The sequence below is a fragment of the Anguilla anguilla genome, chromosome 6 (assembly GCF_013347855.1).
Source record: "Anguilla anguilla isolate fAngAng1 chromosome 6, fAngAng1.pri, whole genome shotgun sequence".
In the NCBI taxonomy this organism is placed as follows: Eukaryota; Metazoa; Chordata; class Actinopteri; order Anguilliformes; family Anguillidae; genus Anguilla; species Anguilla anguilla.
In genome coordinates this window covers 7,373,700-7,400,623 of record NC_049206.1, presented here as the reverse complement: position 1 = coordinate 7,400,623, position 26,924 = coordinate 7,373,700, and the positions used below count along the sequence as shown (strand labels likewise).

The 26,924-nt window shown below is 47.5% G+C and overlaps 1 protein-coding gene across 1 annotated transcript in view; it reads left to right on the top strand.

Annotated features, from left to right (window-relative positions):
- The window catches only part of pappa2 (pappalysin 2), an 80,103-nt gene that overhangs the window by 8,094 nt on the left and 45,085 nt on the right, over positions 1-26,924 (top strand). The window contains exons 2-6 of the mRNA XM_035421145.1: positions 8,263-9,325; positions 17,069-17,217; positions 24,935-25,228; positions 25,621-25,813; positions 25,965-26,086. Of these exons, the coding sequence (XP_035277036.1) occupies positions 8,263-9,325; positions 17,069-17,217; positions 24,935-25,228; positions 25,621-25,813; positions 25,965-26,086 (1,821 nt within the window). The remainder of the gene's footprint in view (positions 1-8,262; positions 9,326-17,068; positions 17,218-24,934; positions 25,229-25,620; positions 25,814-25,964; positions 26,087-26,924) is intronic.

The window sequence follows — 26,924 nt, the reverse complement described above, 5'->3', positions numbered from 1 at the left end:
CAGTTCGCCGGGCCGGGAGGGAGTTTCGATTTGTGGAACGTTACAACTGGAACGTATCGTATGCGTACGAGGCGCGTTTGAAACCGGTAGGCCGGACCGGGAAATGACCCGGCGAGCTCTGCGAGCGCTAACCCGTGAGGCGGTGGTCTTAGATCGTGGCCGAAATGCTGAGGCCGGTGGCCCCAGCCTAGGTGCATTTCTGCCCCCGCTCTAATCCTGGAGAGTTTAGGAGGCGGTGATGTGCAAGGGAACGCTTTCGGAGTTTACAGCACCTTGCCGACATTTGCTCTCCTTGCTCTCGTCATCTTCATTAAAACAATTCAAACTGCGTGACAGATTTTTGGTGTGAGCGCTCTGAAAATCATCTAGTGTATGGCAGGTCCAGCATCTGCACCAGATGGTTCATCCCCCCCCGCCCCCCCGCCCCCAACCCCCACCACCCACCCCGCCACAATAAATTAAATTGGATTTCGCTCAAACTGGACTAAATTAACACTGAAAAGTACGACAGATTATTTAGATATATTCATTTAAAAAAACCTGTCAAAAACCTTTTTGGTTTTCACCCAGATGTGAATTGGGAGGGAACTCCGATAGCGTTTCCTGAACCGATTTTTTGAATCAGATAAGGGTCCCCGGGGGCCCCGCCCTGTTTTCGACGGCATGGCTGGACCCCCAGGCAGCAGCGAGCTCCGCTTCGCTGTACGGAGGGCCTTCGCCTCGCTCGGGAAGAGGAATGCGGCCGCCCCCTTTGTGTGGGCCGCGGGGACGGGCGCTCATTCAGCCCCGGCCTCGCCGCATTTCAGTGAATGGCGTGCGCATTGAAACGGCCGCGGCCGCGGGCATTGTTGCGCCGGGCGAGCGGGAATTGGTTACGGTGAATAGCGCGGCGCTCTCTCTCTCTCTCTCTCTCTCTCTCTCTCTCTCGCTCTCTCTCTCTCTCTCTCTCGCTCTCTCGCTCTCTCTCTCCCTCTCTCTCTCTCTCTCTCTCTCTTTCTCTCTCTCTCTCCCTCTCTCTCTCTCTCTCTCTCTCTCCCTCTCCCTCTCTTTCGCTCTCTCTCTCTCTCTCTCTCTCTCTCCCTCTCTCTCGCTCTCTCTCTCTCTCTCTCTCTCCCTCTCTCTCTCTCTCTCTCGCTCTCTGTCTCTCTCTCTGTCCCTCTCTCTCTCCCTCTCTCTCTCTCCACGGAGCTGAAAGAAGCTCCAAAACGGCACTGTTGAAATGTTTTTGGTTTTTTTTGGTTAAGATCACTGTTCCCGCGTCTACTTCTTGCCATGGCTAGCTTCCCGAACGTCCGACCTCACAGCCGCTGTCGATACGGAAACCTCTCAGCCCCTCTCGTGTGGATCTGCGTGGCTCCCCCCCCTGTTATTGAACACACGCCACGTTTCCTGTTTTCGTTGGAAGATTTGCGCATAATTGTGCGTGCATGTGTTTGTGATAAATATCAGGGCTAGAAACGTAGGACAGGAGCCCCATAAAATCACTGTCAGTCAGGCTGGAAGAGGCCTTCTTTGGTGGTCTAGTCGCATTATGGTTTATGCTAATTTCCACTGAGCGCAGATCAGCATCCAGCCCTTTCTCTGAATGGTTGTGGCGTGGCCTTGGCTAGGAAGGCTGACCTGAGATCACCATGCGATGGCGGAAAATAAACAGAGGCTTTTGGGCTCTTCATGAAGTCACCGGGGGTGGATTGGTTGTGCTGTGGGTTGGACTGTCGCCTCACAGCAAGAAGGTCCTGGGTTCATGTGCATGTTTGCACGTCTCCCTGTGTCTGCGTGGGTTTCTTCCCACAGTCCATGCAGACATGCAGGTAGGCTAATTGGAGACTCTAAATTTCCCATGGGTATGAGTGTGTGTGTGAACAGTGAGTGAATGGTATCTGTGCCCCGTGATATATTACCAGCCTGTTCCTGCCTCTTGCCCAATGCACGCATGCTAGGATAGGTAGGCTAATTGGAGACTCTAAATTTCCCATGGGTATGAGTGTGTGAGTGAACAGTGAGTGAATGGTATCTGTGCCCCACGATATATTACCAGCCTGTTCCTGCCTCTCGCCCAATGCACGCACGCTAGGATAGGTTCCTGACCAGGATAAGCGGGTATAGATAACGGAAGGATGAAGTCACTGCAGCCAAAGCCAAGTAGCTTTGAATGTAGGATTGCTGAACTATAAGATGGCAAAAAAAAAGAGAGAGAAAATTCACATTGTTGGACTCCTCACAGGTGTCAGACACAGTGAATCTGTGAATGGGCTCCCTCTCTGGTTAAGTGAGACCAGGAGAATGGAAGAAGCTGACGGTCTGATATTATGGTTCTCCCAACAGACAGCTTGCTCTGCAGGAGACCGGGAAAGGGAGGTGTTTTCAGTCTGTCACAAGCTCGATCCCGGTATTGCTGCTGTTAGCTCATCTTCTGTATTCCTCCTAATGGGTATGGGCGGTGGTTGTGGTGATTTGGCTGCAAGTCTCTACACGCCACCGATCGATGGGGAGATCGGACTGGGGATGGAGCGTCAGGACAGGCTTTGTCTTCTCCCTTGGCTTCGTTCGAGGGATGGTCGTGTTTATGTTGCCATTGCCGTTTGCGTTTGATCAATGGTGAGTCTGCACATGTGCTTTGCTTTTGGGCTAGTTTGTGCGGTTTGTGCGGTTTGAAAAAATCATAATGAAAGGATCAAAGACATTTTGGAGGGAAATAATATCCTTGATATGGATTCTTGCGCTCTGTGGGAAGTCTTGAAGTGCGGCCACATCTGGGTCTTCAGCTTTGATTCTAATCGCAATCGGGATTTAAAGACATTTATGTCCATGTTTTTTTTTTTTTTTTTTTTACGTGAACCTGGGTTTGGACATTAGTTGGGAAAGACTGGAAAATTTAGACAGCATGTCTTGGATAGCGATGTGAGCGATATGTTTAAAAGGCGCTATGTCATACACATGCACCCAATCAGCTGACATATTAACAGTACTCTGCAGTTGAAAGTTCAATAGAGCATTGTTTCTGTTCATGACACATTTTCATTTTTTATTTAAAATGTTTTTCTTTTACCTAACGCATCTGACTCATCTTACATTCATACACTTGTGTCTATTTGGCTCCCCGTTCTCAGGTCAAAACGTTTGAAAATTGCGTGGTATTTTGGATGATAAAGCTGGCAGGTGCTCTCTAAGTTCATGCACATGTTCTGGAAATGCCTTTTGCTCTGTCTGTTTGAAACTTTGTTGTGAACATACTTTCCTGGTTTCTGGGCAGCGATTTGCCCACGTGCCTGGTGTTGAACCTTTTTTGCCACCCACATAGAGCTAAATTTACATGAGAGACATCTTTTATGGGCACGCTCGACTTCTTTTAAGAAATAAATCTTGAAGGACTTCGTGGAGCCTGATACTAGTTTAAAATCAGTTTGTTATGCTTTGTATTTACTTCATATTTTAACTTTCTAGAGAGGACAGATGTGAGAGTTCAGAGGGCTAGTTGTGAAACTTTGAAGACTGCAGTTTATGTAAATAAAGTTTTTTTTTTCTTTCTTGTGATAGTATATACCGATGACAGGAAGATACATGTAGGGGAGTGTAATATCTTGTGATAAATACAAGTCGTGAACAAATATTTTAACACTAATGCAGTATTGGGGAACCACCAATTTTAAGTAAACTGGTTGCTTCCACAGTCTGTGGCCTATCTGCAGCCACTCACCTGTTTTACCTATAAATGCACTGACATCAACTCCTAGACTATATGCACATCTGCCGACTGCTGCCGTTCTATGTCTTCTTTGCCGAGTTCCATGATGACATCACATTGATGCCATTGGTCATGAAACATCAGTGGGTTGGAACTACTCCTGCCGACTCATGTCCAAAAGTTCCTGTGGTCACTTATTATGGCCGTAGAAGCCTTAATTATAGGCAACAAGACCTGGCCAGCATTTTCATATTTGGCCCTGTGCATTCTGGGATGCTATTTAGCTTCCGTGACAAATTAACCATACCTGTTTGGTAGCCTTGCATATACTTGCATCTCCTTTACCCGAATTTCTTTTTTGTTCAGTTTCTGTCTGATTGTACATACACCACAGCTTACAAATAGAAGGTTACTATTATAATATGCAGCATAAAGATTTGTCAGTTGTTTTAGAAATAAATTAGTAAAGTGCGATTGCTGCTTGCCCTTTGAGTAACTCATAATTCAAAATGTTGAAACAATATGTGGTCTCTTGCTTAGTTGAACCAGTGTTGGCTATAAACATAGATAATTAGATATGATTACTACATCTGAGAAACATGCTTCCGTTTTTAGCAGTGGTGCTATTTTGGAGTTTCTTTTTTTGCATCACTTTGTCTGGGCTGATGCATTTTATTTAGAATGTAATTAGATGAACTATGCAAGAATTCCTAGTCTGAATTGACCAGGGGACGTTCAATCTCAATTCTCTAGTGATTTATTTTAAACTCTGAGTAATTAACTCAGCTCTCAGAGTGTATCTCATTTACTTAAAAGGCCAGTGGAAACCAATATACAGCACTGAGTCTCCCATAAGTGGATTTCTCGAAGACACAAAGGTGTGCAGGTGGCTAGATTGAATACCCGCTAGCTTTTCTAAACAAGTTATCAGCAAACACATCTCAACACCATCAACACATGAATATGGAAAACTATATCAGTCTCATTTAGTGGGTACTGTTAACCATAGGGAATTATAGTGCAAACAAAAAAGTGCAAAGGTCAATAATTCCTTGGAGGGGGGGTTAGTATAGTCTCATAAAAACAAGTTCAAGAAGTGCTAGAAGATTTGATTGACAACTCGGCAACTCTCCCGTTGAACATTAAACTATATTAAATGAACAACAACCACAGGCACTGAAAACCAACAAAGAAAAATGTACACCTAATCAGGCTGGGCAAGGTGAAACCGTCCTTGGTTTGCATAGTTAATTTGTAGTTAAACTATAGAGCTTTACTGATGCTGGTGCATCTTTGCTCGCTGGTCTGGTAATGTCATTAGCCCGATCTGGCGCTATCGCACATATAAATCAGGTGGATGCTTTCATAATCTCCTTCATGGTGAGTCGGTCTGCGTAAGAGCATCTGCTAAACTAATGTAATGTGGTATCATGTAACAGTGATAGTAAATAATGTAAACATAAATATGATTGAGAATGTCTAAATTGAAAAAAACTGACAAAGAGAGCATTTATGTAACATGGGAAAAAATGTGTTTTTCAAGGAAATTAATTCAGTGCGGACCAAATAAAGTCTAATAGTACCAAACCTAAAATTATTCCAAAGATTGAACACTTGGCTCTATTGAAATTGTGTTATTTTCCTCACAATTACTAATGTATTAAAATGCCTCAGTCTCTCTGTCATAAAAATCATGAAACTCACAACATTTTTTGATGAAAATGGAATATTTATGGAAAGGAACATAACTATGACAGGAATAGCTCCTTTCAGTTAAAAAAAAGATGTGAATTGCTAAGACACCGCGTTCAGTGCTAAAAGTGAATAATGTGAGTGGCTGATGGCCAAGCCTTCTATCGATGGTGCATATCAAACGGAATTTCAACTTTCGGTTCCCTCCCTGGTTTGATTGCCCTTTTGCTGAATTCTGTCTCTGCTTCCAATTTAGAATGACCCCCCACCTCAGAGTGGCTCGGAGTTTCTCTTGGGCTCTGTCCGACAACCCCCCCAGACACGTTTCGTCTGGCGGTGAACACGTTCAAAGCTAAATTTGGCACAGACCGAAAGGCTAAAGTGTCTGCTCTGTGGTGGTTCTTCCTCTGATAGTGACACTTTAAGAGCTAATCTTCTTTTTGTGTGTTGTCTCGCACTGCGTGCGGTACTTACGAGGAATTTGGCTACCTGCCTGGCTGTGGTATTTATTGAAAGTCTCCATCATGTCGTCGCAGCGCTACTAAGAAATTATTAGACCGTGTGGGTGTCAAAGTGTTTGTTGTGTCTAAGGCTTAAGTTGCCCCCATCCCACCTCAGACACAACTTCCTCGGAGGAACTCCTAAAGAATTGGGGAGAGGTTGTGACGCTATCTCTGCGCTCTCGTTTGTTTGCATTGTACCGCCACCCGGGGCAAATGTTTGCTTTCTGAAGTCAGCTCTCTGAGCCTCTCCACTCCTGTGTGTCGCTTTCCAAAGAAGCAGCAATTTGGCATCTCTGCTTTGTTGCACTTCTAAGACTGACACAGTCTAGTACCCCTCTTGGCTTGTTTTTTTTTTTTTTTTTTTTTGTCGGACTGAATGAACAGCCACAGTTTGGCAGGGAGGCTCGTGTAGTGCTTCTAGTGAATGAGGAGTGAGGCTGCAAGTACAACTGGCAGACTGCGTAAGTAGCATTTAGCAAAAAGGGTCTTTTCCGTGTGCACAGATGTTTGGTTGCTTTTGCACCTGAGTTTGTCCGCACGTTAGTGTGCATGCGGTGTGCGCATGCGTGTGCGTGCATGCCGGCGTTTGCTATTGTGCATGTGCTCACGTGTGTGCATGCACGTGCACGCACGTACGTACTGTATGTATGTGCGAATGTGTGCATGCATGTATGGGTGTGCGTTTGTTAGTGTGCGTTTGTGCGTACACGTGTGCATGTGCATGAGCACATGTGTATGCGAGTGCGTACTGTATGTGTGTTTGTTGTGGGGAGGGGTGTTCCCTGACCTTGAGCTGTTCTGGTGTCGAACATCTGGAATCCAGATGTGACGGCAGTGTTTGAAGAGCCCTGGAGAAGCAGTGACTTTAATTGGGGGACTACCCTCACTTACCTCAGCACGGCTAAGTGAGCTAATGATCTAGTGCGTGTTTGATTCCAGGATCGTAGTATTCAAACTCAACCTTCATTTCCTTGCACCAGCTTATTGAAGTGGCATACATAAGCTCTGAGCCAAGGTTTTAGAAGCACTAAACCGATTGTGACACAGATGTTGTTTTTATTTAGGTATCAAGGTATCAAAGTAGGCATCAAAGCAGCGCGTTGTTTGTTTTTGGGTCCCCAGATATTTCTACCCAGAATCCCCAGGGCTTACAGTAGAATACAACACCAGTTGGTACTTCACTGAATGCACTCCCATTCTAAAAATGACACAAGATTCTTAGCTTCTCATCATTTTCATGAGAAGCTTTTCTTTCCAGAAGAGCATCTTACAACCATGATATCATTTTACTCGCTGGCAAGCTAATAAATCAAGTGCACATTTGCAATTGTATAATTAATTGCTGGTTGACAGACTGTATTTTTCATCTTATTATCGGCGCTAGTCTGCCATTGTCGCACTTGCGTAGTTATATTGTACCCTGTCTAAAACCTTCGTCCGTTGCTGAACGTTATCTTTTTTTGTTATGATGGGCGCACATGAAAACCATCATGCCTCCACAGGGTCTCGGCTGTGGAGCGGTTTCAGGTTGTGCTTCTGTAGACGGAATAACACGGAGATAGAATGACAATCCCGAGCTGTTCCCAGGTTTTTTTTTTTTTGTTGTTGTCAATAGTCAGTGTTTTGCTGCATAGCCCCTCGGCTGGGCGAATGCAGCGCCCCTAGTGGCAGACCTACGCGTTTGCCATAAAAATCTCTGGCGGTCAGATTTAGCGTCGTCTGTTCGCCGCTTTTCCTCCCGCTCGCCGGTGCGGGTGCCGTACGCGGCGCTCGGAGCCTCATCGCTCTCCTAGCGTCTGATCGCTGTCAGGAAGTATCGCGCGTCGCCGACGGGGGGTTTTGACATATAAGATCGCGCCTGTCAGAAACCGAGAGAGAGAAAAAAAAAACAGAGCCGTCTAAACTTCCCTCCAAGATTAGCCTCAGAGAGAGAGAGAGAGAGGCTTCCAAAATAACAAGGATGACATCATCCCTCCTTGTCCACCTGCAGGGAGAGGGAGATCTGATATCTTCTCCAGACTCCCGCTCGAATACCGTCTTTATCGCTCGGGTCCCCGCGCCGCCCCCTTCTCTCTGCCATCGTCTCGCTGCCCTTAGCCGAGCCCCGAAATCTCCCAGCAAACACAACCGCGTCGCTCACAATTGCAAATAACGAATCCACATCCAGGACCGTTTAATATGAAGGGAGAGGCAGGCGGGCCAGAGCAATCCGGTGCAGTTTTTAATTATGCAATGTGCTCCCGGGTTCCAGAGGTAACACGATAGCAACGTGAGTCAGAGGGAAGGGAGATTTCGAGTAGTTCTTTTTTTTTTTTTTTTAACCCATCAGATTTGTTGTGTTTGTTGTCTCTCATGCTGTGGTTCCCCCCCCTCCCCCCCCAGGCGTTTTCGACAACTGCTCCCACTCGATGAGTGAGAAGGGGTGGTCCGTGGGCATCCGGACGGTGGACCCCGTGGGTAAGAGAGACGCCCGGTTCTTCTTCACCCTGCGCACCGACCGCTCCGCAAAAACCACCACCATCATGGGGCACCAGCGCTACCAGCCCAACACCTGGACGCACCTGGTGGCCAGCTACAGCGGGCGCAAGATGGCCCTGTACGTGGACGGGGCCAAGGTGGGCGAGAGCCGGGCGCAGTCGGGCGACCTCTACAGCGCCTTCATGGGCACCTGCCGCACCCTCCTCCTCGGGGGCGACCAGTCGGAGCGCAGGCACAACTTTCGGGGGCGGGTAGCGGGCGTGGTCCTGTGGGCGAAGCCCCAGGCCCAGGGAGGTCTCTACAAGGGCTACTTCCAGTCGGACGAGGAGGAGCCCGTCCTGGCCCTGCGGGGCGACCTCTCCGGGGCGGACCGCCACTGGACGCCCTACAAGGACAGCGGCCGGCCCACCCTGGAGGCGGTGCCCGTCCCGAGCCGGGCGCTGGTGTCCCCCTTCCAGCCGCCGCCCTGCGGCCTGACCGTGTGCGACAACGCGGACGTGGCGCTCAGCTACGGCCGGCGCTGGGAGCTGCGCATGGGCAAGACGGTGCGGTACCGCGTGGTGAACGTCTGCGAGGACGACGGGGGCCGGCCCACCGTGTCCCAGCAGCAGATCCAGCTCCAGCACCGGGCCCTGAGCGAGGCCTTCCGCCCTTACAACGTCACCTGGGAGCTGAGCGTCCACGCCGTGCGCAACTCCTCCCTCCGCCGCCGCTTCGTCCTCAGCAACTGCCAGACGGGCAAGATCGGCGACCGCCGCTGCGACCCGGAGTGCGACCACCCGCTGACGGGGCGCGACGGGGGCGACTGCCTCCGCCCGGCGGGGCCCTGCTACAACTGGAAGCGGCGGGACGGCGTGTGCGACCCCGAGTGCAACGGCGTCCGCTACGACTTCGACGACGGCGACTGCTGCGACCCCGAGGCCACCGACGTCGCCAGGACCTGCTTCGACCCCGAGTCGCCGGACAGGTGAGGCCGCGCCTCCGCCCGCGGGGTTTGTGGGTAAATCAATGCTTCGGGATAGCGCTTGGTTATGAAACCGCATAATACTTGTGTTCAAAAAAAAAACAGCCTGGGCCAGTATTTATAAGAGGATGTGTCAGGTTATTACAGAACAAATCCACAGTAATTATTTCTGATAAAATAATGATTTTCGTTGCTAAATATCTGATGTTAGGTAATATGCTTGTTTTATTTTGTTGCCAGTTTTCAAAACATATTTGTAAATCATAACTTGGCGTGGGTTCCAGGAGTAGGACACAGATTGCGAAAGAGCATTATAAATAGTTGCCTGAACTAGAGGTCATGGAAACAAAGGTCTAAGTAAGTGTTATTTTACTTGCCTTCCTGGGATGGCAGTGTAGTAAAAATCAGTAAGGAACTGACTTTGGTGTTCCAGAGAGTGTAATGAAGTCTTGCCATTTTTTCCTGTTTTTAACGGTTTTCACATTGGTGGAAAAAAAATACTCTTTGCTTTATCTCTTTAAAAAAAAAGATACTTTCTGATTGGATGGACTTTACAGATGTGATACAGAATTTGAAAATTAACCTTAAGGCACTGAGCGACTTTGGAATGTTTGTAAGGTGCGTGCGATTCACAGGGTGATAGTTTTAGTCGGCTTGTTTCGTTCATTTTGCCGTCATGCTTAACGCCATAATTTTAATATGGCTCACTTTCTTCAGCAACCTGCGTGTGTAACTGGTCTCATACCAAAAAGATGACCGGCACACAGATGGTCTGGACGCTGATGTAGTGTTAAACAAAACAAGACGCTTCAGAGGATTAGTAATGTGCTATTAACGAAGGACTCAACCGGTTTTTTTTTTCACCGTTTTTTTTTTGTTGCTGCTTACTTCCAAATAAGCCAAACTTTGTAATCACTGTGTTCCTCCCCAGAAAGTTTTGACAGTCTGCTTGTTGCTATAAAAAAAAGGGGGGGGGGGGCAACAACCCAGGCAGGCCCTCTCTCTCCCTCTCCTGCAGCAGTCACTCGGGCCAGCTGTGGCCATTGTGCTAGGGGAGGCGGCGGGGGGGGTGCTTTCATGCAGCGGGTTGGGGAGGTGCGGGGGGTGGTGGGGGAGTCCTGCGAGCGCCCCGTCTGTCCTCAAAGAGGTCCCGCAGAGATGCATTGGGCCCCGGTGATACATTTGGACAGGAGGCTGAAAAAGCTCTTGGCGGTGCGGCTCGTTGTTTTGCTCCGGGACACCGCCTGTTAATCCTTTGAAGCGGCCCTGGAGGCCGGCCCCCAGGGGCAGGGAGTGGGGGGGGGAGGGAGTGAGAGGGGAAGGGTTCGGAGGGGGGGGGGGGGCGGGGGGAGTCTGGGGTGGGGGGGTTAAGGCCACAGTTTTGCCAAAACCCAAGGTATTTGCTCCTAACGTGGGGCGGCTAGTGCGGCGCGATTCACTCTCAGTTCACCTGGCCTCCAGTTACAGTTTCACTGTAGGAGTCTGTGGAGTCACACTGGATACAGTACATATCTGTGTTTCACACACTGAAGCACACACAGACATACACACAGGCACACACAGGCGCACACACACACACACACACACACACACACACACAGGCACACACACACACACACACGCACACGCACTCACATACACACACACAGGCACACACAGGCATACACAGGCGCACACACATACACACACACACACATACACACACACACACATACACACACACACAGGCACACACACACACATACACACACACACACGCAGTGGAAGTGCTAATGAGGACGGGCTTCAAGGCCCAGTGAACCCGAAGTCGGCCGCTGACTAATTCCGTGGAGAGCCTGTCCCCGAGCGGACCCTTCCCGACCTTCCCCGACCGGCTCGGAAAAGGGAGAGCGCCAAGCACAACTGCGCGGGTCCAGGGAGTGGGGGAGGATTAATGCCGGGATGACATTTTGATGGCGTGTGTACGTTGCGTTTTCGGTCTCCGCGCCCGGGATTCCAGTACTTTTCCTGTTTGACTCCAGGTCCAGGTATACGCAGCCGGGCAGCCGAGCCCAAACCCTCGGCCAGCTGCTGTCACTGCGCAAATTTGTTGTTCGAGCAGAGAGAACCAGCGGACGGGGAATTCGCAGATATGAAAGGATCCGAGTCTGGCAGCCGCGCACCTCAGGGAGACCAAAGAGAGAAAAACTGAGGGCTTTTTAGCCATTAAGGAGTTTTTTTTTTTTTTTCTTCCCCCCTGTGCCAGAAATGGGGAAGGTGCGTGATGACGATTCCTTCTTAGTACAAAGTGGCGGGAGGACATCTTAGATCTCAGTGGCTCTGAAAAAACAAATGAAAAAACAAATGAATAATAAATAAATAAAAATAGAAAAAAAAACCTCTCCTGGTTGCATTCCAACAGGGAAAGAGTAAGAAGTATGTCCAGACAGAACGATTGGCAAATTCACACTTTCTTCCAGTGCTTTCCATCCAAAATCCTTGGACATTTCTTCTCCTTTATCTCTAGCTGTGTGATGGAAATTACAGCTGTGCATTCCAGATTGGAAGAGGGGGAATCATAAAACAAAATAATAAATAAGGGAAATTAATTTCTTAACCCTTTAAGGTGTAAGATCACAAGTTCAGCAAAGAGTTCAGATACCGATATTGGTACTGAATGTGGCTTAGGGGGGGTCTCACCTTACCAAAAATACTCTGCAAAAATCATAAGTAGAAGCAGAGTATTATCCCTGGTATAACATGGTAATCATCCATATTATGAGCGTAAAAGCCACAAATCATATGCATAGAAAATAGATCCTGAGACAAGTTCCTAGACTTTATTTATTAAGATGTATTTCAAATAATCATTGCCCATTTCATATCTATGTATGCATGGACTGATATATTTCTGAATACAAATACATTTTCAAATCTACAGCAGGAGTATGGCTTCTTTGTTTATTTATCGGAAGATCGGGTCTTTTAGACCTGAGGGAAGGTGTGTGGCTTGAAAAACTACCTTCTGTTATTACTTTGCCACTTAGGTCCAGTGCAAGCCTGCGAGGAGAAAAGTTTATTTATGTAAGCCTTTCAGGCTGAAAATTATTTATTCAGAAATGCTGTTTTCTTGAGCCAGGAGGGGAGAAAAAAGCTTTAAGGTCTGCATTATTTGTCTTGGAAGCCAGCACCTCATTTGAAACTTTAGGCTGGAAAAAAAAAAATCAAGATTACGTGAGACTCTCAAAGTCTGTGGCTTGCTATCATTCAAAAGAAAACAATTTTGTGGAATTACTTAATTACCTGGGTTATCCCCCAACCCCCCACTGTAAATGTTGAGCACAAATTGTAGAACCTGTTCAGAAGTTTAGCAGGGTCATACCTGAGAGAAAGCGAGAGAGAGAGAGAGAGAGAGAGAGCGAGAGAGAGAGAGCCGCTGGAAACAGGAGGCTCAAGAAAAGCCTGCTCGCTGGCCAATGATTTTCTCATGTAGCGTGAAGAGTCGTTGGGAAGTTACACCTGGAGACACTGTTTTTCGCTGTAGTACAGTCTTGAGGGGAAAAAAAATGTACATTGAAAAATTGCAGGTCTAGGCATCCTGCCGACAGGCACCGGTTACTGGGGGGGGGATTTGCAAACCGTTGCTCAAAACCAATATCTTGTTGAATGAAAAAGAGCTGCACTCTCTCACTGTCTCTGTGTTTTTTTTTTTTTTTAATTTTTTTTTTAAAGAAACATTCTTTTCCCATACCTGCCGCCTGTCCCTGTCTCCTGTTCTCACTGTGGAGGTGCCATATTGCCATCGCCTCGGCGCACCGTCAGGAGACAGCTAGCTAAGGTCGCACCTCCGTCATACTCCGCTGACATCACCTCCCTCGCTGCTCCTCCATCAGGCTCCCATATTCCCCCTTTCTTTCCCTGAAATGCTCACACAGAAACATCAGACCCTCAGAAGAAAAAAAGATGTGGCATTTGACTTATGCATAACACATTGCGAATGGATATATGTTACATATTCATTTCCACGTGTTCATTATTGCGGATTCTGTTCTGAGCTATCGTACTGCTTTTCATACTTGATCGAAAAAACAATTATGTAACTGGAACGCAGAGGCAGATTGACTCACAATTTTCTTGTTTAAACCCCCCCCCCCCCCCCCCCAAAAAAAAAAGGTCAGTTCTTAGGTGGAATGCATCCAGTGGAAACAGTAGGTGGTTTAACTAATGGGTATTATTGAAGGGCATTAAGAAGCAGACCAATTCAAAAGAATGGGCAAGTGATAGGTTAGAGCAAAGGCTTACCAGCCATCAAAGCAAGTGAGAAAAATGACATGTGACATATCCCGGTATCGAAAACAAGTTCACTCCACACATCAAAGCTGTGCATTGCAAATGTATCACAGCTGGAAGTGGACGAAGGGTGGTTTCATGCACCCCTACCAAATCAAACAATTAGACTTCAAAAATCTCGCTAGGTCCTGTCTCCAGCTGGCCTCCAGGCAGCTGAAAATGATCACATACTCGGAGATTCAGAAATTCAGAAAGTCAGAAAGTCACTGTCGGTACCTGTTCTCGTAAAAATATTGCACAGAAATACCATTTGCACAAATGTCCATGAGGGGGAAAAGACTGTTTAGCCCAGGACATTTATGTTTATGCAGTCAAGGCTAATGCACATAGTGGCTATACTGACCCAATGGCCTTGAGATTATTCATTTGGCAAAAATTTTAAAAATGTAAAATCCCTGACAAACCAGTAATGTTGGCTCAGACTTCAGGCCAAGGCCAGAGTAACTTTCAAAATGGGACGTATCTGATATGGGTGCATCGACATACATTATATACATTAAACTCCCACATTCTGCACCCAAGAGCCCATGGGACCCAGAAATGGCAAAGCCAGAGTTCCAGAACATTCCTACCCTTTCATAACTTTCCAGAAAGATCGACATCTCTCGCAAACTTTTGATGAGACTGGGTCACGAGCTGTGTGGTCAGTGCTCTTGAATGACCGTTTCCTCAAATACATGTCTGGGTTTTCAGACAACATGCATTTATTCAGTCAATCATATTGTTTTGGACTTAATATCATGCTGAATTGCAGAGCAGGAAAGAGAGCAAGCACACGGGGACAGAGAGGCAACCTGCAATAGGATACTAGAGGTCTGGTAAAACACTAGTCTGTGCTTGTGTCGCCCTGGTTTGCACTTGTGTTGATGGAAAAATAAGAAGGATTTAAAAAAAACAAATCGTTCCATGATATTCATATCTGTGACCTTTCACGGAGAACCTTGAAATTACCAGGACCTAAAAAGTGTTTAAAACCAAGAGAATTTAAATTCAGATGCTTACAGTCATTGATCTCATAGTCATACGTCATAACCATAATTTCAGTGGAATTCTCAGCAGTATTATTTGGAATGCATAGGGGACAATCGGGGAATATTTCATATTCCATGGAATGGCTCACAATTCAGTGATTTCCAAATGCCTATTGCATGACAAACTACATATTTTTCCAAAGTACTATGCTGAGATAACCATAAGGCATGCTCTGTATGTCCAGATTGATAGCCATTCTACATCTCTACAAATACATATCACTAGCGCATAAAACCTTCTACATTTTTGACAGACAGATTTTGTGAACTGAGCAGCATACCGATATAGTTCACATGAACTCATACACCCCCCCAGTACTGTGCTTTCATTTAATGGCATATCCTGTCATTTAATGCATATTTGCAATGTGTAAAGTTAATAACTTTCAAAGCTTGATTTATTATTATTTTTTTTCAAATGTTGATATGGACAACACACGTTTCATCTCGACTGCTTTTGCGGTATTACAACTTCCACATTCCAGGACCGATTAATAACGCTCGGTCGCTCTTGAGTCAGTCAGGCCGTTAAGCCAGTTAGTCTGAAAAACCGCCTGTCATGAGAGACAAAACCAAAAAACTAACATTTAAACAGACAGGCCTTTCAAGCCATGGCCCTTAGGTCCTGTACCTGTCTTACGGAATAGCGCTTCTGAGGTTTGGGACGCACAGCTGTCAGGGTAGATCCGGAGCGGATTTGGTGATTGTATCGTAACTCCCCTTAAATTTTTAAACATTTTTTTTTGACTCCACTGCCCTCTCTGCCATCTTCCCTCTGTGTGCATCTCCTTCTAAAAAAAAGACTGCCCCCCCCCCGCCCCCCAGTCAGAACCTCTTTGGCTGACAGTCGTCAGCACTAAATCCACCCTACATCTGAACAGACAGCAGTATGTGCTTTCTGGGAGTGGGTAGAGCAGGCCAAAAATCGACCCTCGTTTGATTCTCAAACAACAGCGAACAGGGGGAGAAAGATCCACCTGAAGTCGTCCCACCCTGAAGCCCCAGAGTGGCTGCAGTTTGTTTGCAGCCATTGTGCTGTTGTATAAATGTGCAAAATAATCATATTTTCACAGAAAATACATGAAGCAAGTTTTGTCTTTATATCTTGGCTTTATGTTTTACCTTTATGTCTTGTTGTTTTTTTTTTTTTTTCTTTTACACAGGTTCAATAAATTTGAAAGAAATTGTTTGAAATTCGCAACAAGGATATTTGTTTGTATAATGGGTACAATGTAATTTATTATTTTATTTCATTTTTATTGCAGAATATCAAGTCCTCATACTTTATGATTGAGATACTGGTGGGGAAAGGATCATTTTGTTGTCTAGAAGCTGTTGTTGTTTCTCATGAATATCTTTTTCAGTGCACTTGATGTAAGATTGAATACAACGAATGTTGGTATTATTCAGCAAACTGCAAATGGTGGCTTCACCGAAATCTCCATTATTCTGCAGTTTCACACGAAGGTCAGAAATGACCAAGGGCATGTGTTTCACAGTCAGTTGAGTATCTGGTGAACTAAGTTACATAAACAATAATTCATGTTATTTGATAGATATGTAATATGTACACCTCCAGTGAAGTCATGTTTTCTTCTTTGGGTTGGAGACATTTTCCAAGGTCATGGCCCTCCATCAATGTCTGTTCCACACAAAGGGCTAGCGGGTAATGGATACCGTTTCCATAAGCATTGCATGGTGATGTGACAGCCTTCAAATCGGGCTCAGGTGCTTGCCCTTGCCGAACAATGTCCATTACGTATGTTATTTGTGATGGCTTTAAACGAACATTTAGCAAATGTCCGAAACCTGCAGAGGTAAATTCTAAAGAGTATCTAAAACTAAACTGGGATAAACTATAGATAATCAGTCACAGTCAAGGTGCCCTATAGAACATTAGAGGCTAGAAACAGTGGCTTAACTATAAAATAAAGCATGATTTATGAATTACAGCTATTGATAACATTTTTATGAAGAAACAGGAATTGAATCTGATAATTGTATAAATTATATGAAAACACAAAATGTGTACACCATGAAAGATTTACATGTCGGTGAACCCATGGGACCCAGTCTGAATCCTTCTTAAAGAAACTGTTTTGCAACTTTGGTTTGTTGCAAAGGAGTTTCTGATTGGATGATGCTCAAGGAATGGGTCATTTGTTGGACTCTCTTTCTTGGTCCAGCTCAGGTCAGTCAATAGATATTTCTCTTCCTTATGCTGTCCCTCGGGTGGGGATACTGTGACCGCTCCAGGGTGCTCGGTAATACACGGTAAAATGTTCAGTGTTAAATCGACTCTTGACGGAGTACACACTGTCCCTATTGGACTCCGTTAGAGTTGAATGAACACTGGCAGGGTCACCGTCTTGTCTTCCCTCCCCAGGGCCTACATCAGCGTGAAGGAACTGAAGGACCTCCTGCAGCTCAGCGGCACGGACACGCTCAACGTGTTCTTCGCCAACAACTCCGTCCGCGAGGAGCTGGCAGGGGCCGCCACCTGGCCCTGGGCAAAGGAGGCGCTAAGTCACCAGGGTAAGATGCCCCCCGTGCCCCCTGCCCCTTCCGCCTGCCCCCTGCCCCTGGGCAATAGAGACCCTCAGTCACCAGGGTAAGATGCCCCCCGTGCCCCCTGCCCCTTCCGCCTGCCCCCTGCCCCTGGGCAATAGAGACCCTCAGTCACCAGGGTAAGATGCCCCTCCCTGCCCTCAGTCACCAGGGTAAGATGCCCCTCCCTGCCCTCAGTCATCAGGGTAAGATGCCCCCCGTGCCCCCTGCCCCATGCCCCCTGCCCCTAGCGACACCCATAACCCAGTTCTCCGCTACATCCACGGTTCTACATGAACTACTGCACCTAGGGATGGAGCCAAGGGGGTATAACAGGGAAAGCTCTCCCGGGCACCAGCGGGTCTAGAAGTGGGGTGTGTATGCGTGAATGTGTGCATGCTGGTGGAGGTATGTATTTTACACCAGTACAAAATACATAATAAGTGTGCTAATGTTGTGCATTCTAGAACTCAATATACTATTTTCTGAGTCACGTATTGAATATACTACTTTCTGAGTGCCTTTAATTTGGAATTCACACACCACAGTGATACTGGATTCATGTCTGTAAATTGAACAAATGAGTGCAACGATTTTTTTTTTTACTCGCAAGCATACTTTAGCAAGTTCATTTAACCAGTTAGGAAACCCTCCGAATCTGTATTGGCTAAGTAACAAACACGTATAATTCATTACTGAGCATTTACAAAGGTTAAGGGTAGACGTTGATTGATATTGAACGCACCATACATCAACTTGACAGGTAAATCACTGCAGAAATGTGTGGGGCTTTTGATGTGTTTCAAAAAACCCCCATCACATTGTTTTATGGCTTTCTTCATTCTCACACCAGTCCGTGTCTTGCGGTCCAGATCCTACAGAGATGGAAACGTTCTCGCCGCACTCTCCTCTCCTTGGCTCGGGGCTTCCAGACCGTAATTCACATCTAATTTCCATTGAAAGTATTATTCTGGAAGCGGGGCCAAATTTTCACTGCTCCCTAAATCAGATTTTCCCGAAGGCTGCGAGCATCATGTACAGCGGTGAGGGCTCACTGAAGCGGTCATGGCCACCGGCTACTGTGTTTAAACGCTAAAACGTGCTATTAATAACCGTTTTTCAGGGACGCCCGTGCTTCGCGTCTTTTACCGTTTTCTCGGACACCCAGCTGCGGCTTTTCAGAAGAATGGGCGTGGTGTTACATTTCCACTTGTGCACCTCTCAAAAACCCTGCCGTATTCTATTCATTTATTCAGCTGTTATGGCCGTCACGCCATCTGAATTTAGATTTAATTGCATTCTAAATTCTAAATTCGGCAATGCATAATTCCTGGCTAATTACCCTCCGCCATTTGTTTTCCGGAATGCGGTTCTGCAGACTCGGGTCAGGTAACGGGCCGTCCCGCGTGTTTTTGGAAAACGCGGGCGCGCTCGCTGTGGCCGGTGACACACGCGAGCCTGTGTTAACCATGGAAACAGGGGCTTTCTTTATACGGATGTGTATGAAACCGCCCCGCTTCACACAACAAGGTGAGCTAAAGCAGATGTTTGCTTCTTGCCGCGATGCATATATTTTGAATCGAGCCTTCTCCCTCCGTGCCAAACCTTTCCAACTCGGAAAAAGAGGAGAAGGGCGTTCTATCTGGCTATCCCTTCTTTAAAACCATAATTAAATATTTAAATAAAATTTTATGAATTTAGATGTATTGAAAAGGCAGTTTTCTGGGGTATATTGTAAAAGACAGAACACCAACATCCTTAACAGATCCCAAATCAAAATCGACATGATAAATTGAGGCTAAAAAATTGTTTTAACATACTGTTGCCATCGGTGAAATTATATTTTATGCTGATATATGCAGCTTTTTATAACCTGAATAAAACATCACCACAGGTGTTTGAGTTCAGTAGAGAGGGATGGAATTTTAAACAGAAGTGGACTGTGCTGTAATTACAGACATAGCAGCGGCTGCCGGGGCTCTGAGATTTGAGACGCGGCCCTCCCAGGGTCTCGAGCAGAACGAGACCGTCTGAGCTCAGTGCTCAGAGGTCACAGCGCTATGAGGTCACAGTGCTCTGAGGTCACAGCGCTTTGAGGTCACAGTGCTCTGAGGTCACAGCGCTTTGAGGTCACAGCGCTTTGAGGTCACAGTGCTTTGAGGTCGTTCTACGGAAGCCCACAGGAAGTCGTTGCGGTCAGCTAATAACAACAGCTAGCCCCGGGGGGGGGGGGGGGGGTGACGGGACGGTTTCGAAAGGCATGGGCAATCGGGACTCACGGCCCCCCCTGGGAAGAAAGAATAACACGCCGCGTGTTGTTTCCATGACAACATTCAGACAAGATGGCTGCCCCGAACAGGCTCCCCTGGTGCTGCCTGGTGTTTCTTCCAGAGCAATCACATCCAGGGGTGTGAGGCGCCCCACAGGAGAGCTGAACCCAGATATAGCCAAGTACCGACTTGTTGCTGCCCTTCATAAAATAACCTCAGCCAATAAGGGCGCTTCAGGCTTCATTCCCCATTGGCCCATGGATTCTACACCTAAGGTAGGCTGTTGAGGCTGGAGGCAGCTCAGGTCCCAGGAGACTGGTGAGGGTGTCAGACGGGTGTCGCCTGCTTCGGCAGGCCCTGTGTGAAAGGCACCGGGCGATGGCACCCCCCTCAGGAAACAGGCAGCGACCGAGTCGAGAGTGAAAAATCGAGGATGGCGCTGCTGAGGAAATGAGTCACCTGAAACCAGGACTGCTTGTACTGAGCAGCGGAAGTGGCTTGCGGCGTGCAGCGCAAAGACCTGGGCATCCAACAGGGGGCAGCACCAGTTATGGGAGCTCACCGCGTCCGTCAGCGCCGCCACCTGCTGATAGGCCAATGGAACCATCTCTCTCCACGGTAGTTCCAGGCCAGATCTCTCAGCTGGGGCTGGGAATCCAGTCTCGCCCCAGGCTGAGCCGCTTCGAGGGGCTGATGGGACTCCACTCACGGGACGTTAACGAGCCCGGTCTACGGTAACGGCCCGGCTGGAACCCGAGGACCGCGCTCGGGCCGGTGACTCAGCGCGCCCGCGGGTCGCGGCGCCAGGGCGGAGAGCGGGGGGCAAACGACTCTCCTCTTCGATGCCAGGCGCAATGCCAGGCGGCTCCTTTCGGCCCCGTAGGCATGAAAAAAAAAACAAAACAAAAAAAACACCCCTCTCGGGGGCCAGGAGGAGTGTTTACACAGCGGTGGCCGGGTTAAGGTGGCGAGGGAATCGGGTTCGGGCGCTCCCCCCCCTTTACCCGAGCTTAACGAGGAGCTCGGCTCGGTCAGCGCGAAACGCGGGCTCTGGCGCCACCTTAAAAACAGCCTCGGTTCACCCCGAAAACCCTCGCGCTCGACCTGGCAGGCGTACGCGCGGCGAGGCTGCCACAGGGCTCCCGTCCCTGGCTCCCAGCGCTGGGAGCAGGCAGGGTTGGAGCCCGACGCTTCCCATCCCCGCTGCCAGAGAGGGGGGTGGGGTGGGGTGGGGGTGGGGGGGGGGGTGGGGGGGGGGGGGAATGGGGGAGAGGCTTCCCCAGAAGACGAGGCCGTGTCGCGGGGTTCGGCCAGGGGTCCGGCCCTCCCCCGCCGCCCGCCCGTCCAGCCGATCCGGCGGTTGTCACGGCAGCCTTAAAGGGACACGTGAGCGCGGCGAGGGGCCTTGTCTGCTGCACTCTGTCCAAAGTCAACAGCGTGCTACTGTCCCCTGTGGGTCGTCCTGCTTGCTGTGGTCCAACGTGAGGATCTCTATTCACAGTCTTGCGGTCTCCGGCTATCTCTGCGGCGACGAGTGTGTTCTTACACACAGCACGATATTCAGTGTGAAACCAGCTCTTGTCTAGTGTAGTCACGCGCTGCTAGTCTTTTCATTCCTGATGATAATTAGTTGGATAGTGAGGCTAAAATCAACAGATTATGATCAGATTATGTGTTGATTTTATTTATTTTTTTATTATTTTGTCTATCTTGGATTTGTGATATCAATTATTATTATTAGGTCTTAAACTGATATTGTTTATTGGTGTGTATTTAGTTCAATGGTTTCTGCCTAAGGTTTGTCTGTTTTTTTCGGCCTGAACAGGTAAGCAACGAGGGAACGATTTAGAGAAAATTACACTTCCTAATCTTAATCTTCCCAAGAACCTTCAGTCTCGGAACCATTTGTGACAGCAATGGAGTGCACCATTATTAGAATGAACCGAGTGCGAAGGTCCTGACATGGGCTACTGTGAAACAGTGTGTGGGCATCGCTGTGAAGGTCCTGACATGGGCTACCGTGAAACAGTGTGTGGGCATCGCTGTGAAGGTCCTGACATGGGCTACTGTGAAACAGTGTGTGGGCATCGCTGTGAAGGTCCTGACATGGGCTACTGTGAAACAGTGTGTGGGCATCGCTGTGAAGGTCCTGACATGGGCTACCGTGAAACAGTGTGTGGGCATCGCTGTGAAGGTCCTGACATGGGCTACCGTGAAACAGTGTGTGGGCATCGCTGTGAAGTTCAGGAGGTTGTAGTGACCTGTCTGACCTGTCTGTGGTTTAATCTTAACGCTGTAGTTTCAAGTGAAACTCTTGAAATAATGAATCTGGTGTCCTTGCAGATTGAGCGCTGTTTAAAAAGGAAAATCAGACAGCAGCTTTTATTGGTTTGTCTGTTTCAGTTTCAACTTTTTTTTAAGGTTCACGAGAAGAAGTGCCATTTATAATTTTTCATAAATGACAGAAGAAATCATGCAGATCGTCTGCGGGGACTGCACCAATGTCACGGTGTACCTGCTGTGTTCCGAACAGCTGTACGGTTGCCTAGATTCTAAGTGGTCACGTGTTTTAAGCTATTTTTATTACATTAGTCAGTTATAAAAACCAAATGCCAGCATTCTGTGATCCAGTAGGCTAAGTACAGCGGAGACCGTTTGTGTGGGAGCAAGTGCGGGTGTCGGGGGAGAAGGTAATTTGGGAAAGTCTGTTAGCATGGCAGTTTATATTCAGTCCCTTGATTAGCCGTGTCTAGTCGTTCTCTGACTCGCTGCTCATTTCTGTGGAATGTCTAGGAAGTCAAACTTGTTCAGAGAGTGCAATCCAACATCCATGTGTAAGAAAATACATTTTACGCCGTTAGACATAACTCAGTTTTATTTACTAACGCTTGCAGAGCCTGAACTAATTTTAAAATGAATTTAATAAAATATTCTCTGTAGCATATTGAGTCCCATGTCACTTGTGAGTCTGGGCAGATCAGTAGGTATTTAATAATACCATATTTTTCTCCCTAACAAAGGAAAGGTCCTTTTTTTAGCTCTTGTTGTTTCTGGCTCAGCATTTTACAGCTCGTTTTTATGAAGTAAAACAAAAAAAGAAATGTTAACGTTAACGTCTGAAAAAAGGAATTGCACACTTTTCCCAAAATATTTAGAAGTGTAATTTAGGAGCTAAACGAACTTCCAAGCGGTAAAATAATGAGTTTTGTGAGATTGCATTAAACGCTGGCATGTTTTTATAAAGACTCCAGACATAGGTGGACATAGATTAAAACATGATTTAAGGTCAGTTGGCCGTTTTATGACATCACAGAGAGATGATAAAAAAAACAGCACTGAAAGAGCTGCATAAATCTATTGCCAAATATTTTCACTCTTAATTAACCCAGAGACTAAATAGCATGGGAGTCCGTCCGTGGTTCACGCTGTCTCAGAACCAGAAGTGCTTTGAGACAGAGTGGTGCGATGGGCTCATCGATCAGGATCACGCAAGTCCCACAATTCCTGTGGAGAGGAAAGCCTATATCCCACCTGCCGTTAACCTGTTCACAAACCCCCAAAACTCTTCGGAGTTTCTCTGGGGACTTCTGATTTCCACCGTAATCAATGCAAATCCAGGACGGTTCCTCTCTGTGTGTCGGACTAGAGGGCCGTCTCTGAAATGTTCCCCCGGGAAGTGGTCGCATGCGGTCTGATTTCCAGTCGGGTCTCTGTCCGACGTGGCAATCAGCTACGGGGCCGGAGTCGGGGAGAGCTTTTCCCCGGATTGCGGTGCGTTTGAAGTGGCTCGCCCCCCCCCTTCTCAGAGAAGCCGGGCTATGGGGGGGGGGCGGGGGGAGAGAGGGAGAAGGAAAGCAAGGGTGTGTAGGAAAGAGTTTAAACCATACCTTCCAAAGGGCACGGAAAAGCTCAGTGTGGAATGTACCAGTCCATATAATGTCTCCTTTGTGGGATACGTTTCCATTTATGTTAAAAAAAAATAAATAAAAAATCACCTCTGTAACAGGGCCCCCCTTCGGGTAGAAGGAGCCGGAGTCGCACCCGGGGACCCGAAAAGGGGCCTGGTGAACAGAAACGCTCCCGACCCGGCCGCGGACACACAGAGAACGGCAACGCGCTCACCGCCACCTTAGTGCTTTATTGATGTGGCTGACCGCCTTTAATCCCCTGGACCGTATTCACATCCCCCCGGGCTCACCCAACCGCCGTCCTGCGTCCCGACTCGCTCACGGCCAACGTGTCTGCAGCTCGCCGCTCCGAGACCTTTCCTCCCGTCTGTTTTTTTTTTGTTGTTGTTTTTTTTTGCCCCCGTTTGGAGCCGTTTGCCGTGGTGGTGAATTATTCAGGGTCATTAGCGGCGTGGGGGGGGGGGGACGCTGGCTCATGTTCGGTGTGGGTCTGATCGCTGGCTGGGCGGTTCGCTGTCGTGCGGCTGACTGAATGCATTTCACATCGAGTGTCTGTGTGTAAGTGTCTCAGCGAGACGCTATGCTGTGAATAAATGAGGAAAGATGAACAGATCCTGGGGATTTCACAGTTTGAATGAAGGGAAACGATAAAGAGGAGAAATCTGTCTCGACGGAGGACACTTGTAATTCTTATTCATTTTTTTAATGTATTTGTATTAAACTGTAATGTGGAGTAAAGCTATATTTTTTGTTCAATCTTCAGCTGACAGTTTCCGGCTGACAAATCTCCTGGTTCGTGTTCAGGACTGCTAACTGAAAGAAATGCCCGTTTCATTTCAGTATTATCAATTTATGTTTATGATGTATCATCAGCATCGTGCATTGACCGTGTAGCTCCGTTTTTTGTGTCATTTTGGTTCTCATCCAGCTGCATGGTGCAGTCCATAGCTGAACACCTGATAAAGGTGGCCCCATATGTTAAGATCATAATTCTCATTGATAAAAAATCCTGAAGATTCCATTTCCGTTTATACACGGCACAGATGAGTGATATACCGTACATCGTCTTGAAAAATGCTTCTCAAGAACGAACTCTTGTCTGGTCATGCTGGAGCATGTCATTTGTGCAGTGTGCTTTTATCTATGCCTTTTAAGTTTTAAGTTCATTTCTGAAATCTCCCGATGTCATCAGTCAAGCAGCATGCATCTAATGTAGAAGGAAAAGCAGATGTGTTGTATGTGCTCATATATGGTGCTTAGTGGTACATACACTGGCAGCATATACTGTGTCTATGTCTGGCTATATAGAAATATGAGTAAATATATATAAATATATGTATATATGTGGCCTGTGTCAGTGGGAAGAGTTAGAGCAGTAGAGGAGGAGCCTGAGATTGTGGGCGGGTTTAACAGAAGGGTCAGAAGAGAAAAATAATTTTAAAAAATAAAAATCTGAAAGTTTTTCATCTAGTTGTGCTCCAGTGCACCCCAGTACCCACAGTGGCATTGCATTTCTCCGTTTGCCAGGTGGGATGGTGCTGAACCCGTCTTACTTCGGCACCGTGGGGCACAACCACACCATGATCCACGAGATGGGGCACATCCTGGGCCTGTACCACGTCTTCAAGGGGGTCAGCGAGCGCGAGTCCTGCGACGACCCGTGCCGGGAGACCACGCCCTCCATGGAGACGGGCGACCTCTGCGCCGACACGGCCCCCACCCCGAAGTCCAAGGCCTGCCGCGACCCGGACCCCATCAACGACACCTGCGGCCCCGCCCTGTTCCACGGGACCCCCTACGACAACTACATGAGCTATACGGGTAGCGTAGAGATGCGGGCCCGTGACTGCAGTGGCACTTCGCCAGAAGGTCGTGGGTTTACATCCTAGATTAATCAGTGCCATCAGACACTTAATGCCCATTTAGTCAGAATCTGATCAAAACCAAAAAAGTGTTTTTTGGCAATATACCTTGTCTTGTGGACTAGTCTCTTCTTAATAAATGATTAGGGAACACTAATAGGTACAGTAACAGTTTTGCGTTGTGTCCCATCATACTCCAAGTAATATTTTATTGCAGCTTTGACTGTCCTTTTTCCACTGTGCCAATTTCAAATGCTTACAATTTTTGCCATTGTTTATGATGGAAGGACAATGATGCTATGTCTGCAAGAGTAGTGATGTCACTGTACTGAGCATGCCTTTTCATTTCAGATGACAGCTGCACCAATCACTTCACGCCAAACCAGGTGGCTCGCATGCACTGCTACGTGGACTTGGTCTATCAGAATTGGGTGGTCGGCAAGAAGCCCACGCCCACCCCTCTGCCCCCCATGGTGATTGGTCAGAGCTCAGAGTCCGTGACTATTCATTGGCTCCCCCCCGTGAGTGGGGCGCTTCACCAAAGGTATGAAATTTCCCATGGTTTTCCGTTGGACATTAGTACGTTGGTTGTGAATGCTGTTTGTCAATTAACTACGTAACATGTTAGATGGTCGGTCGAGGATTCAGTAACATGGAAAACGCTCTCTCTCTCTCTCTCTCTCGCTCTCTCTCAGAGAGGGTGTTGTGAACTGCAAGGACTGTGAAGAAGACGGGACGTTCCATCAGTACGCCCACGAGGCAACCTCCCCGCGAGCCTGTGATTCCTCTGGATACTGGACACCTGAAGAGGCCGTCGGTCAGTTTCCCTGATCCGTACATCTGCCTGAGATTCCAGCATGCACCTATCCCTGTCCATACAACTGTACGCATCCATGCACTTGTCCCTATCCATGCACCTATCCCGATCCATGCACATATCCCCATCCATGCACCTATCCCGATCCATGCACATATCCCCATCCATGCACATATCCCCATCCATGCACATATCCCCATCCATGCACATATCCCTGTCCATACAACTGTACGCATCCATGCACTTGTCCCTATCCATGCACCTGTCCCAATCCATGCACCTGTACCTATCCATGCATCTGTCCCTATCCATACACCTGTCCTCGTCCAAGCACCTGTCCCATCCATACACGGGTCCCCATCCATGCACCTGTCCCCATCCATGCACCTGTCCTCATCCATACACTTGTCCCCATCCATGCACCTGTCCTGGTTCCTCCTGACTGCATTTCTGCTGACTACACTGACAAACTCTGATATTCTGTTTGCAATGCTGTTATTACTAGAATTTAGAATTCAATAAAACATCATCACACAAACACTCTGTGCACAATTCAAAATAAGCATACATTTGTAATATAATTGCTTAAACTTAGAAATTACATTTTGTTTTCTTCACGAGCAGTTAAGTCCTGTGAATTCAGTTGGTGCCTGCTATTCTCACTAAACTGTTTGTGAAGAAAGGAAAAAGAAAAAACAAGTGAACAGCTGTATTGAGCTGCGCGTAAGGGTTAAGGACAATCCAATTGATTGAATCCAAGAACATGTTCTCTGAGATCTTAAAGGGGGGCCCAGGAGAGTACAGTGAGTTCTGGTGGACACCTTAACGGATGCATGCA